Raw genomic sequence first — 13,713 nt, 5'->3', positions numbered from 1 at the left:
GTGACCTCTGGTTTGCTGTTCTGGCTCTCCGAGAACTGAGCTATCCAGCCCTATCTTGGCGGTTCCCTATTTCTTGTCAATGTTTTTGTTAAAGGGGCGCTAGTCAGAAGCCGTAAACCTGGATATGTTATGTAGCTAGGGATCATGCAAAAGGTAACGATGCTAGCAACGTTAGCAATACTGTAAACCTGGGAAATAGTTGAAAATAGTGATTTTTATGTTTCATCTCAATTGTTTTCCAGTGAAACGGCATCAACAAGTTCATATGAAGCACCAACAACTAGCACACGCACTTCTCAATTGTAAGTTACTCTTGAAATACAACTGATCTTTACAGGGTGCTATGCCTGTCACTCTGCAGTCTTTATGCTGTAAGAACTGAATGCGTGAATTCAGCAGGATTTGTGACGAGAAATTACAAGGGCTTAGAAGTAATGATTGTTGTTTGGTTTCTTGTCGGCAGTGTTTCTTCCTCCTCAACGACGGATCTTCTTGGAAGTATTATATCATCTCAAGACATGCTTCACATGCAAAGCAAAGATGTCACCATCCACAGAGACGGATCACTAACCAAGATCAGTCTGGGTAATGATTTTCCAAAATTAAACAGGTGGTAACTCAAGATTTACTTTGAAGTTTGGTGGGTTTTACTGGGTACCTCCGGGTTCAACCTTGGAAGTTTGATGAGGTTTTCCTGGGTTTTACTGGGTACCTCCGGGTTCAACCTTGGAAGTTTGATGAGGTTTTCCTGGGTTTTACTGGGTAACTCCGGGTTCAACCTTGAAGTTAGATGAGGTTTTCCTGGGTTTTACTAGGTACCTCCGGGTCCAACCTTGAAGTTTGATGAGGTTTTGGTGGGTTTTACTGGGTACCTCCAGGTTCAACCTTGGAAGTTTGATGAGGTTTTGGTGGGTTTTACTGGGTACCTCCAGGTTCATCCTTGGAAGTTTGATGAGGTTTTCCTGGGTTTTACTGGGTACCTCCGGGTTCAACCTTGAAGTTTGATGAGGTTTTCCTGGGTTTTGCTGGGTACCTCCGGGTTCAACCTTGAAGTTTGATGAGGTTTTCCTGGGTTTTACTGGGTACCTCTGGGTTCAACCTTGGAAGTTTGATGAGGTTTTCCTGGGTTTTACTGGTACCTCCGGGTTCAACCTTGAACTTTGATGAGGTTTTCCTGGGTTTTACTAGGTACCTCTGGGTTCAACCTTGAGTTGCCAATTCAATCAAGTTAAGATTTAGCCTTTTCTAGGTACTGATGATCATTCAGAACAGTTTGGGAACATTTCTCATAAAATGAAAAAAAAAAAGACTTGCGTGAGTGAGTTTCTTAGGGTAGTGAAAATGTGTCACAAAAAGTTTGTTTGAATGTTGTTGTTTTGGTGTTTTTTCATTTCAGGTGATACAGAATCAAAACCAAGAAAGCCCTATCAACTTCCCTATCAGTCTAAAGGTCAGAATCCAGAAGAGAAAACCAACCCCAGACGAAGCAGTACTTCCCCCAGCGATGGTAAGAGGAGAGACAATCCTAGCCCAAGACGTCACTCCCAAAGCGACACCGAGAAGAGAACAAGATTCCACTCTGCTAAGGACAGGAAGGATCTTGAGAAATGCTCTAGTCCTCAAAAAGCTAAGAAGGACATTGGAAGCAGGAGATCAGGTCAAGAAACAGAGCAAGGAGGTGCACATGGAGACGGGCATCTTGAGAGTGGAGAAGATGATGATGTTGGAAATGAAGATGATGAGGGAGAAGATGGGAAGATGGAAGAAGTTGAAGAGGAAGGAGAAGAAATGGAAGATAATGATCCAATCTCTGGTGAGTATTCAGTATTAGCCCTTTTTGGTGGGATGATCTGGTAGAGCTAGAGCAAAACTTCAGTACCCACGGGACTGTTGGTGTGAGCCATGTCATTTGAGAAGTGGTCTAGTGATTATCATTTTCAGCAAGTCCGGTGGCTTTGTGATCTTACTGTGAAAGATACGTTTGTCTTTCCGGAAATTTCGGAACTTGTGCCAAAATAAGTGAACTTCAAATTTTGTTTAAAGACAGTCACATCAGCGCCTGTGCAAACTTGGTATAATATGTTGATATATTGCTTTATTTGTTTATGTCAGCAGTAATTTTTTTTACGTTTTCCTTTTTACCCCAGATGCAGAGAAAGTTTCTAGAAAGCATGATGGATCAATCACCTGCCAAGTTTCCAGCAGCAGCTTTGAGGAATCCCAGTCTGAAGAAGAAGAAGGTGCTATCAATGAGAACAAATCCCCTAGGAGGCCCAAAGGAAGGGCGGGGTTGGATGAAGAGGAGGAGGGCATAATCCGAGACTCGGAGCAATCCAAGCATAGAGATCGTAGAAGCTTGAAGGCGAGAGGAGAGGATTCCAGAAATGGATCTGGAAGATCTAGACGGAAGTCATCATTAGAGGAGGGGCTTATTGAGGAAGATGGAGATGAAATGCCCCCTCCATCTAAAAGGAGCGGCTCCTTCTCTGAGGAGGAAGGATTAATTGAAGACGAGCAAGATTTGAAGATGCGGAGTGTGAAACAGCACATGAAGTCACATTCAGACGAGGAAGGACTAATTGCAGATGATGAAGATCAAGGCAGTAAACTAAAGCAAGTCTTGGAATTATCCAAGGAAACAAGGAAGCAGGGAAGCAGTGAAGGACACACTGGACACTCATCAGCAGAGGAAGGAGAAGTCAAGACTGATGAGGAGGAAGGATCAAGTAGTAATCGGAAGAAACGAAAACGGGAACGTGATCGTGAACGCCGGCGTCAACGGAACAGAAAAGACACTCGCACTGTGGTTATTGATTCAGAGATGTCACTGGCCATTCCTAAGAGACCTATGGTTGAGATACAGAGAGAGCAGAAGATGAATGAGGCAAGGAAAGCGGAGCAGGCATTGTTGAGGGAGAGAGAGTTTGATCATCCCGGGGAGCATGGTGTCTTTGGTGATCTTAGACACGTCATTCAAGTTAAAAGGGATGTGCCACATAAGAGGCCAAGCCGTTATGAGAATTATTGGGCAGAACTGGAGAGACATCGAGCAATAGAGTCCCAACTGGCAGAGAAACCAGTAACGTGGGAGCGCGTTGGAATCTACGAGAGACCGTACCCATATGAGGAGGATTGGAACAGGATGATGCTTGAACGAAAGCCTCTAGAACCTCAGTGGGAGAATTTTACAATCCATCGGGAGAGGTCACCCATGGACTGGAGGAAAGAGCGGGATGTTATTGAGGGAAGGGTTGAAGCAGAGAGGAGAATTGAGATGGTTCAACAGATAGATCACGACAGGAGGTTTGAAACCAAGAGAAGAGAAGGAACAGAACAGAAAGTGGCACCTGAACGCCGGTTGGCTGAACGGAAGGCGGATGCTAAGAAAGATCAAGAACGGGAGAAGAAATCAGATTCATCCAGGGTCGGCGTAAAAAGGGTTGAAATAAACAAAGGAAGAGGTGACCATAAGAAAGTTTCAGAGTCCAAAAGAGAAGGAAAACAAAAGGGCGATGTTGAAAGTAAGAATGCCCAGAAAGGTGATGCCAATCGAAGACAAAAGCCTAACCCAGGAAGTGAGAATAGTCGACGGAAACCTGAAGACGGCAAAAGGGAGTCTCATCCTAAAGCTGACACAGGTCGCTCTGAGAAAGACCTTCTTCCTCGCAAACAAGACAGAGATCGACAGGAAAAGGGAAAACACAAGAGCAGTACAGATGAAAAGAAACGCAGAGAGGTGAACAAATCAGACCCACAGCCTAGAAATCCTGAATCTTCAAAGTCTTCAAGCAACAGGGATAAGGATGGGCAAAAGGATAAACACAGAACCGAAAAGCAAAAATCGGAGCGGGACATCTCCAAAGACAGACGAGAGAGGGAGTCTACAAAGGGTAGAGGCCAGCAACATTCAAACGAGCACTCGCGTGATAAGGATAGAGTACAACAGCAGGAACGGTCAGAGAAAGATCGTTCAGAACGTAAAAATAGTACTGAGAAACAGAAGCATCATTCTGGATCTCGCAGCAAGGAACGCTCCACCTCAAGAGGTCATTCAGACCGTTCTAGCAAACATTCACAGGATAGACACGTCCATGAACATTATGAAGATCCCAAAAAGATCAGTGAAAGAGTGGATTCTGACAAGCGAGGAAGTGGCAAGTACAGAGACCATGCTTCAGCTCCCAAGGAAAAAGAAAAGAACCACAGTAAAGATGGAAGTAAAATCACAGACAGCGGTAGATCAGAGCAGAGTGACGTCCAGCAAGCAACCAGTACAAGTGATCAACAGATCCCTACTCACACCAAATCAACCAAACGTAGCATCCGGCGAGCACGAAGTCTAAGCTCATCACAAACGGGTGAAACAGGGGATGAGTTTGAAACTAGTAAACAGCAGTCTTCGAAGCAGCTGCCTATCACAGTGCCAGCTACAGAAATGGTGTCTGATAAACCAATTGTGGAAAAGGTTAAGAAGAAGAAGAAAGATAAAACAAAGAAATTAAAAAATAAATCCAATGAAAAAGATGGTGTCAAAGGCAAGAAGGTGAAAAAGACGAAAGGTGGAAAAGCAAAGAAGCAGAAGGTTGCTGGGGTAGAAATTGCCAAGGCAAAGGTCACAGAAGAAGCAAAGGAGGATGAGCCGCAAGAAGAGCAATCAGAAGAACAGCCCAAAGAACATCATGAACGGTCTGAGGAAGCAAGTCAAGAACTCCCTGACATCACGTGCCCTGCAATGTCCCCTGTTATTCTGGAACCCTCCGAAAAAGCCGGAACAGAAGACGCCGCAGAACAGACAACAGAAAACCTCAAAAACCAGGTTGACAAGGAACATACAGAAAAGGCAAAAGATGAGGACTCTTCATCTGATGTTGAGATGGTCATGGGACCAGTGAAGAACATTTTTGATGTGATCATTGACTTGAGCCAAATTTCTTCTGACGAGGAGGAAAGCTTTCCTCAAACTTTAACTTCTGCCGCCAAACAAGGAAAAGACAACTCCCTGTATGATCCATTTGAACCCACCGCCTCACCTGAAACAATCAGTTCTCCGGATATTTCTCACAAGCATGTCAGTCAGAGACAGTCTCAGAAATCACGGGATCGAAGTCCCACTCCTGATAGGAGAACTAAAAGAAGCCCCTTGGCAAGGAGGTCCTCACCGAAGCGGAGATCAAGCAGACAAAGAAGCATTTCTCCAAAGAGGAGAAGTCCACCAAGAAAAAGGGCGTCATCCAAAGACCATGGGCATTCCTCTAGGAAACGAAGTATTACTCCACCACGCAAAAGTCTTCCAAAACGAAGAAGTCCGAGCCCAAGACGTAATGTGTCTGTTCGTAAGCGTACTCATTCACCACGGAGGAGTCCCTCAAGGTCCCAAAGGAGACCTTCACCAAAAAGACAACTCTCGCCTCGAAAACGAAGTTTGTCTCCAAGAGAGCACAGTAGTTCCAAAAGGCGGAGAGAGGAACCATCTAGACAACGTAGTATATCTCCAAAAAAGAATGTTTCTCCTAGAAAACGAAAGACCTCTCCAAAGAAAAGCATTTCACCGCGAAGACGACATGTATCTCCAAAGAGACATAATAGGTCGCCAAGAAAACGAAGTGAATCACCAAGACACAGAGCTCCTCCACAGAAGAGATCCATCTCTCCCAGGAAACGAAGTGTCCCGCCAAGGAGACGTAGTCATTCTCCAAGACGACGGAGCCCTTCTCCAAGACGACGGAGCCCGTCTCCTAAAAGAAGACGTGTTTCACCTCCAAGACATGATCCATCTCCCAGACACCGAAATGTCTCTCCCAGGAGGCATACAGAATCTTCAGGAAGACAAAATCGTTCTCCTCAAAGACGAAGTATATCCCAACATCGAAGAGAACACTCATCATCAAAGAGGCCAATCTCTACTAGAAGGAGTATCTCCCCAAGAAGCTCTTCAACCAGCTCCAGAAGTTCTAGAAGCCCAAGTTCCTCGAGTAGCTGGTCTTCCTCTTCTAATAGTTGGAGTTCTTCTTCTTACAGTCGAAGCCGTTCAGACAGTAGAAGCCGGTCATACACTAGGAGCCCCTCATACAGTAGAAGCCTCTCGCCCAGTCAAAGCCCATCACCCAGATCTCGACGATACTCAAGAGATCGTAGCTCCTCATCCTTCCGTTCTGAAAGCAGCATCTTTTCTGATCGAAGCACAACACCAGACAAGACTCCTGCTGGAAGGTCTCCAAGTCCCAAGAGACTACCTGCAGTTCTTCGTCAAAGCCCAACCCAGACTAGTCCTGAGTACAGACACCGAATCCCCTCTGAATCTGAGAAGCCGTTCCCAGTGCAACCCCGTCAAGAGCTTCCAGATAGCACTCAAGGGTCGTACAGATTGGCACCACAAAGTCCCACATCACCTGATCAGACCATGGCACCTGCTACTAGTACAACAGACTCTCATCTAGCATCTAAGGCGAGCAGTCAAATCAGTCACATCCTGGGCCAGCTGGCGAGCAACCCGGCCATTCAATCGGCTATCAACTCTGCAAACTTAAAGAGCCAGAGAGAAACTGACGACTCCTCCGATGGATCTATCTCAGGATTTCTGAAATCTAGCGAGGCATCTTTCAATTCGCCATCTGGGAGACCACTACAGATAAATGAAGGGACGGATGATAAGGACCTTCAGAGTCTTGGAGATGTCAGTGAAGACAACATTGAGTCCTCGGCTGTTGACTTGTACAACAAAAACTCAAGAGAGAGGGTAAGAGTTCAGTGGTTAACAATTTAAAATTTATACTTTCCATGTTTTTAAGTCAACAGCCAAGATCAGCAGGGCACTGTTAGACAAACCAGGAAAATGTTGGCTATATTCAAAATTCCTACAAACCCTAATGTTTTAAAGGGGTACTTTTGTCCTGAGAACACCATAATTTAGTGTTTGAGATTGTTAACTAAAAAAAAGGTAAAGGGGATTTTAACTAAAAAAAAAGGTAAAGGGGACGAACCTGTGTTCACAGGAACGGAGTACCCATCTCTCTTTTGAAGCGATTGGGCCAGGCTCGAGTCCATGAAATGCTGCTGTGGGGGGATCACCACACCTCCTCCACAGCAAGTCTGTTACCTTCCCAGCACTGAATAATGCCGGTACCCATTTAACACCTGGGTTGAGAGGAGTCATTGAGGTAAAGCGCCTTACTCAAGGGCACAACACGCATGGCCGCGACGGGGCTCGAACCAACAATCTCACGATCATGAATCCTGAGCTCTACTGCTAGACCACACGAGCCTCTGTTAACTGGCCATATTGCAAATGTTTGGGTCACAGAAAACCATGTCTTTCATTTACAGAGAAAACGTTGAAACAAATCTGTTTGTATCTGACGCAGCAGCTTTTTTATGGCCTTGCCTGTATTTATTTCAAGCAATGTGTAAAACTATCAACATTTTCAACGTAATTGTAACTCGGTTATAATTCATTGTCTGATATCAGGTTCCATGCTAGTTTCAAACTTACAAACATGGCAAACCTAGCACACATGCATTGAAATCAACTTTTTAAAAAGAAAAATTGTGAGACGGAAATGGCAACTAGCACTCCAACGGCGTCATTTATGAGGACCATATTTAGTATCCTAGAATAGTCATATCTATTCATGCAGTAGTTAAAGGGAAATCATAAGTCTTCAAGGTATAGTTGTGTGAAAATTTTTCTACTTTTTAAAGGTAATATGCAACAGTTGTTTTTGCTGTAATTTTGTAGCAATGTTACACTGACCTGTTAAAATGTTGTGTTCTTAGATGCTGGAAAAACCAAGAAAAAAACAGGCTGTTCTTGTAGTCTGGTTCCCTGACCCTCCTCGAGAGGAAATAGATCAATTTATAGACATCAGGGAATTATCAGATCAGGGAACGAGACTAGCTGGTTTGCATCCGTTCATGGATGTCTAACCGATTGCAAAGAAATTAGTGTCGGTGTTTGAAAAAAGTCAGTTTTTTCCCCAACGATGGTCAGCCAACCATCGTTGGAAATTGATACAGAAATTCAACTTTTCTCGAAAATAACAGCACACCAGGTGCCACGATTTCACAGGATGCTTGAGACTATTATTCACTTACAGTCAAGTAAGGTATTTCATGATCATTTGGTACTTTTGTTTTTGATGTTGGCAAATGTACATATTCTACCTTTAATGATCTTTGCAACTGGTATAATTTTGTGATAAACACATTTTAGAGCCCCCAAAAGGCTCATTCCGGATGAAAGTGTCCCTTTAACTCTGTGTGGCCATTGAATAAAAAGTCCACATCTCCTGTATTTTGGATGTCACTTTTTCGTTTTAGATGTTTGGTATTAAAGTTCATGCTTTCTCTTTATTTCCAGTATCTGAAGAAGTTGCAGCATCAGGAACGTGTAGTTGAAGAGGTCAAACTAGCCTTGAAACCGTACTACCAGAAACGAGAAGTCACTAAGGAAGACTACAAAGAAATCCTGCGCAAGTCAGTCAATCAAGTAAGTATAAGGTTGGATTTCTTGTAGGTTGGATGTGGGCGGGGCTAGGAGTATGGGGGGAAACCTGAGATACAGGGTGAGTAAAAAAAAAACGGAACCCAAACCCCCAAAATAATTCATATTTAACAAAAATGATAACAACTAATGACTGGAAAGCCAATTTCATAAACTTCGTTTAGATAAAAAAATTACTGAAATTGCTCAGTCCGTTTAAATAATATGACCATTTAAACGCAATGACCCTAAAACCTGTTTTGTCCAAAAATGTAATTTCAAGAATCGTCGTCACAATTGTCTTGAAACATCACCAGCGATAAAACCTCAGTTTAAAAGTAACAAATATTCAACAAAGCCTTTTGAAGGCCTGTCTTAAAAAAAACACAAAAATTTTATAAATCATATTGTTTGCCTAAACCGGGTTGTTGATAAAGATATTGTGTACTACAGTTGTTGACAGTTGTTGGATGGAACAAGTATTCTGTGCCATTTTCTTTGTTATTCCAAACAGTCAGAACACAATAAATTGCTCTGTTTTTGGACGAAAGAGGCTTTAGGGTCATTGTGTTTAAATGGTGATATACTTTAGACGCCTTGAGCAATTTCAGTGACTTTTTCATCAAAAAGTAGTTTATGAAATAAGCTTTCCAATCGTTATTATTTGTGATGCTATATTTTTTTAAATATGAAATATATTTTTGGGGTTTGGTTTCCGCTTTTTTTGACTCACCCTGTATGTGTATGCTCAAAGTGTAGGGCAACGCTGATTAAATCTAAAAAGTCCAGTGTCGGATGCCTCAGTACCATATGAATGTTTGCCCCAAGAATACAGTATGTGCAGGCAGTATTGTACCTAGTGGAGGGCTCAGTTTTAGATAGCGTTTCAAATGAATCGTGACCACGATTTAAAGTGTCTTGTGTAAAAGACCTGTTTTAGAAACCAGAAAAGAAAAAAGTATAAAATTAAATATGACCTCCCAAACTTTTCTTCCAAAAATTCAACATTGTCTTGTGGAGCTAAGCACAATACATGTGAAATATGACATGTATTACGGTGATTTTGTAGCATGTATTTGCATCAAATTTAACATGTAAAAATTAATATTGGACTGCACGTATGGCCCAGAAGAGCTTGTGATTTTAAATAAGGGAATAAATGTGTGCTCCGGAGGTTTTTATCACTCTGTTTAAGACCGCTTAGAGTCTGGGTGCTGATAATTACCCGAGCGCACCCAGACTCTAAGCGGCCTTAAACGGAATGATAAATACCGACCGAGCACACATTTATTCCCATTCATAAATACCTTTTCGGTAAAAAAATATCAAATAATTCGTTCAAAAAATCCTGATTTTGTTCAACAAGTTCACTTCATGCTTTTTGAAACATCCCTCTAGCAAAATAATGGAGTGTTCAGCTGGCGTGTAAGATGTAAACAACCCTTTTATTGAGATTGATGCGCGCGTAGCATGTTCTGCGCGATGTCGCGCAGAACGCACCTGGGGCATTGCGTGTTGAATTTAGAACTATAAAATTCTGACTCGCTGGTAGTGTTGCGCATGCCTACGTGAGGATTGTGAACGTTCAACCAATGAAACGTTAAGAGGCACTGGATTTTTAGGAGTCCACATTTTATTGTGACACTGGAAAAGTGTTTAAGACCAGCTAGCCATGTCTTTATCATCCGTTTAAGACCGGCCACGTGACGGGCTCTCGACCAATAGGAATAGCTAAACTGCTGAGGTATATATGAAATATAACATTAAAGGCATATACAAGGCAAAAAGGAAAAGTCGCAAAAATTCAAAAACGAAACTGCCAAAATATTTATGAAATTTCCCACTTCATTGTAAGTAAATAGTATGATCAAACATCCTGTGAAATCGTTGCACCTAGTATGCTGTCATTTTCAAGAAAAGACAAATAAATCATCTTTTCGTCACGATGGTTAAGCCCTAACCATCGTGCTGTCCTTAAAAACATATGCTTTGCGTCGAGAAAAATGAAGATGCATTTTCGCAGTTTTCTAAAAATATGTGTAATATCCACTAAGCTGAAACTTCAACAGGTGTTTTTTTAACATTCTTCTTTGGATTTTGAGGGGTGTTATTATTGGAGTCGAACAAAATGCATGAACAGCATTTGATCCTATATGCCTTCAATATTACAAGAAGCAGTATGTGGATATTGAGAAAGCAACTTGGTTCCACCTGGAAAAGTTTAGTTTGATTCCTTTTCCTCATAAAAGGCAAGAATAATCAAAGTCATGTTTTAGTTAAGAATAATCAAAGGCACACTTCCTATCCCAAAAGATGCGGGAAGCAATCTTCATACGCCATCATAAGTCGTAAATTTACCGTAGCCGGGGTAAACCAGTTTGCGCCGGTTTACGAGGCGATCTTGCGGCCTCATAATCAAACAGAGACTGGACAATAACGTCACACTGAACAAGTACCAAGTGGTGCAACCCAACCCACGACGGCCGAGTAGCAGCGAGGCCGGCTAACGTGTCAAGACAGCTGTATGGCACTGTTGGTGCACCCGGGCTGTACCGGTACCTGGAGAGTACAGAAAACGAAAAGGAATGGGGCGTGATCTAATATGCAAAATGTATGCAAATTAGACACATGCGCAACAGTGTTTGCAAAACCGGTCTTCGAATGCAAAGCTGTAATACTTGCAAAGCTGTAATACTTGAGTTGTATGAATACAATATATGGCCGAGTAAAGTGTCCACCAACCAACCAACCAACATAAGCAGCTCAAGCCCACAGCGTGTTTCACACCGCTGTGGGACAAAGAGACTGGACAATGATGTCACATTGAAAAGGGTAACTGGACGGTTACTGAAAAGTCGAATAGAACTTTTCCATGAGTGCTGGTGACAGAATCAAATAAAGAATCATGTTTTGTTACTTTTTGATAATCTTGGGTTTCAATTTTGTTTCTGTAGGTGTGCCATAGCAAGAGTGGTGAGATCAACCCAGTCAAGATCAAGCGGCTCATCGAGGGCTACATCAAGAAATTCCACGGCAAAAAAAAAGTGGAAGAGAAGAAAGAGCCGGGCAGACCAGACCTTGCCTTCCGACTGCTGACCAAGAGTTGAAGCACAGCTACTTTTTAAGTACAAAACCGCATTTTATGGTTTTTATTTTGTATACCATCTCCATATTAATAAGCTTCCGACATTGATTGTCTTCGGGGTTTTCATTTTACAGGGTGGATAAAAAAAAAGTGAAACCGAGATATTATTGCTAATTGAAACAGAAGTAGGGCACATGTAAATCAAAGGGAGATATCCTCTGTTAGGGTTGAATCTTCTCTTTAAAATGCCACCCTGGTCATGTCATTACATTCACGGTTACCTGAGCAGTGATCAATTTTATGAAAGGGTCTATTAAGAGACTTGCACCACTTTTCATGGTGAAATCTCTTTTTTTTTCCCCCACCAGCCTTGATTGGCAACCATAGCCTTTCACCCTGTGACAATTGACACAACAAAAACCACTGTTGAAAAGTGGCGCAAGTCTCTAAATAGACCCTTTCATAAAATTCATCACTGCTCAGTCAACCGTGAATGTAATGACATGACCAGGGTGTCATTTTGAAGAGGCGATTCAACCCTAACAGAGGATATCTCCCTTTGATTCACATGTGCCCTACTTCTGTTCCAATGATCAATAATATCTGGGTTTCGGTTTTTTTTATCCACCCTGTACAGTAGAACATCTTTGTAGCCACCACCAAAAGTTCAGCTATAACAACATCCCCTTTGGCTCCCAAATTTCTCAACAATCATATTGAACCAAGCATTGCAGCCAAAAATCACAATAATTAACCACCAACATACTGAACAAATTTGTGCAGGCCCAGTCATGTTCGTTACAGCGAACTTCTACTGTGGGCTCCAAGCACAAGCACCCCCTCAACGGTAAGAAAGGGAGAGTTGGGGGAGACCACTGGGAGAGACATTCAAACGCATGGCCGACGAGGCCTGATGCTCACACGAGGACGCTTGGGCTTAGTGCACATCAGAATCAAATAAGTCGTGAGTACATGTACTTTGCGCTGTGGGTGCGTGATCAGTACGCACACACATGTGTCCCACCCACACACTCTCAAATTTGTATCCTTGTGGAGACATTTCTTTGTTCTCGTGTAGTAAAGTTTTCAATTTTGAAAGTGAAGTTTCAAAATGCTCTTATTTTAACCGGAATTAATTTCCTTGGCTGAAATTCGGACTTACTATCCCTTTTCTAAAACTCTTCCATTTGCGACGGATCAACCCACCTTGGAAATTCCTTGTTTTTGAGTAAAATCAAAATATCTATTTCGTGAAAACCTTGTGGAGACCTATTCATCTATAGAAATTGCCTTGTGGAGACCTTTACAATGTTTTGTTCCCTATTGTGTGCGTGTCTCCACAAGGATACAAATTTGAGCACACGGGGCTCTCGAAAGTGTTAAAAAAGCACCCACTCTTGTTGGCGCACGGAGCCCATACAATATTCCATTCATTATTACAATCGACCTATCGCCGTTTGCGATTTGGCCACTCCCCCTTAGACAACCCTATGGGTTTTTGCACACTAAGTAGTAAGTTTTGTTGGTCTCAGATGTTGCGCATTCCGCATCCATTTGTATATCATGTACAGTCGACTCTCGTTAGTACAAACTCTGTTAATACAAAATTCTGGTTATAACAAACATAAATCCTTCGTCCCGACTGTGCATTTATGTGCACAATGAATGGGACGGATGTACCGCTTGATACAAAATTCTGATATAACAAACAATTTGGCTAGGTCCGAACGAGTTTGTTATAACGAGACTCGACTGTAATTGGACAATATTACACAAGCTGCATTGACGTGTTCTACCGCGATTCTACCGTGATTCTACCGCGATTCTACTGCGATTCCACCGCGATTCTACCGCGATTCTACCGCGATTCTACCGCGATTCTACCGCGATTCTACCGCGATTCTACCGCGATAGGTTCATTTAGAAGGAAGACAATTATTTGTGATGTAAGCCTACAAATTTTCATGAGGCTTTTTTGTTCAATACTGAGAGGAATTACGGTAATTTAAGAAGGAAGTTTTGGTTTCGTCCGGTAGAGTGTGGACACGCTTGAAAATTGTGAGAAATATACTTTACGTAGTGGTTCTTAACTCCGTAAGAAACAAAAACAGTTATCGCGTCACTTTGTGGCAAAAAATGCCAGTTTTTC

The 13,713-nt window shown here is 42.4% G+C and overlaps 1 protein-coding gene across 2 annotated transcripts in view; it reads left to right on the top strand.

Moving 5' to 3' along the window:
* LOC119733256 (protein SCAF11-like) overlaps nt 1-11,690 on the top strand; it is a 28,470-nt gene extending 16,780 nt beyond the window's left edge. For both annotated transcript variants that reach the window (XM_038206880.1, XM_038206927.1), the window contains 6 exons: nt 243-302; nt 464-585; nt 1,397-1,813; nt 2,148-6,736; nt 8,357-8,485; nt 11,434-11,690. In XM_038206880.1, coding sequence (XP_038062808.1) covers nt 243-302; nt 464-585; nt 1,397-1,813; nt 2,148-6,736; nt 8,357-8,485; nt 11,434-11,586 — 5,470 coding nt within the window. In that variant the 3' untranslated portion in view covers nt 11,587-11,690. The remainder of the gene's footprint in view (nt 1-242; nt 303-463; nt 586-1,396; nt 1,814-2,147; nt 6,737-8,356; nt 8,486-11,433) is intronic.
* Nucleotides 11,691-13,713: the final 2,023 nt, after the last annotated feature.

The sequence above is a fragment of the Patiria miniata genome, unplaced genomic scaffold (assembly GCF_015706575.1).
Source record: "Patiria miniata isolate m_02_andy unplaced genomic scaffold, ASM1570657v1 HiC_scaffold_1, whole genome shotgun sequence".
In the NCBI taxonomy this organism is placed as follows: domain Eukaryota; kingdom Metazoa; phylum Echinodermata; class Asteroidea; order Valvatida; family Asterinidae; genus Patiria; species Patiria miniata.
Note: the sequence above shows the minus strand (reverse complement) of the source record. Positions and strands in the feature narration are given on the sequence as shown.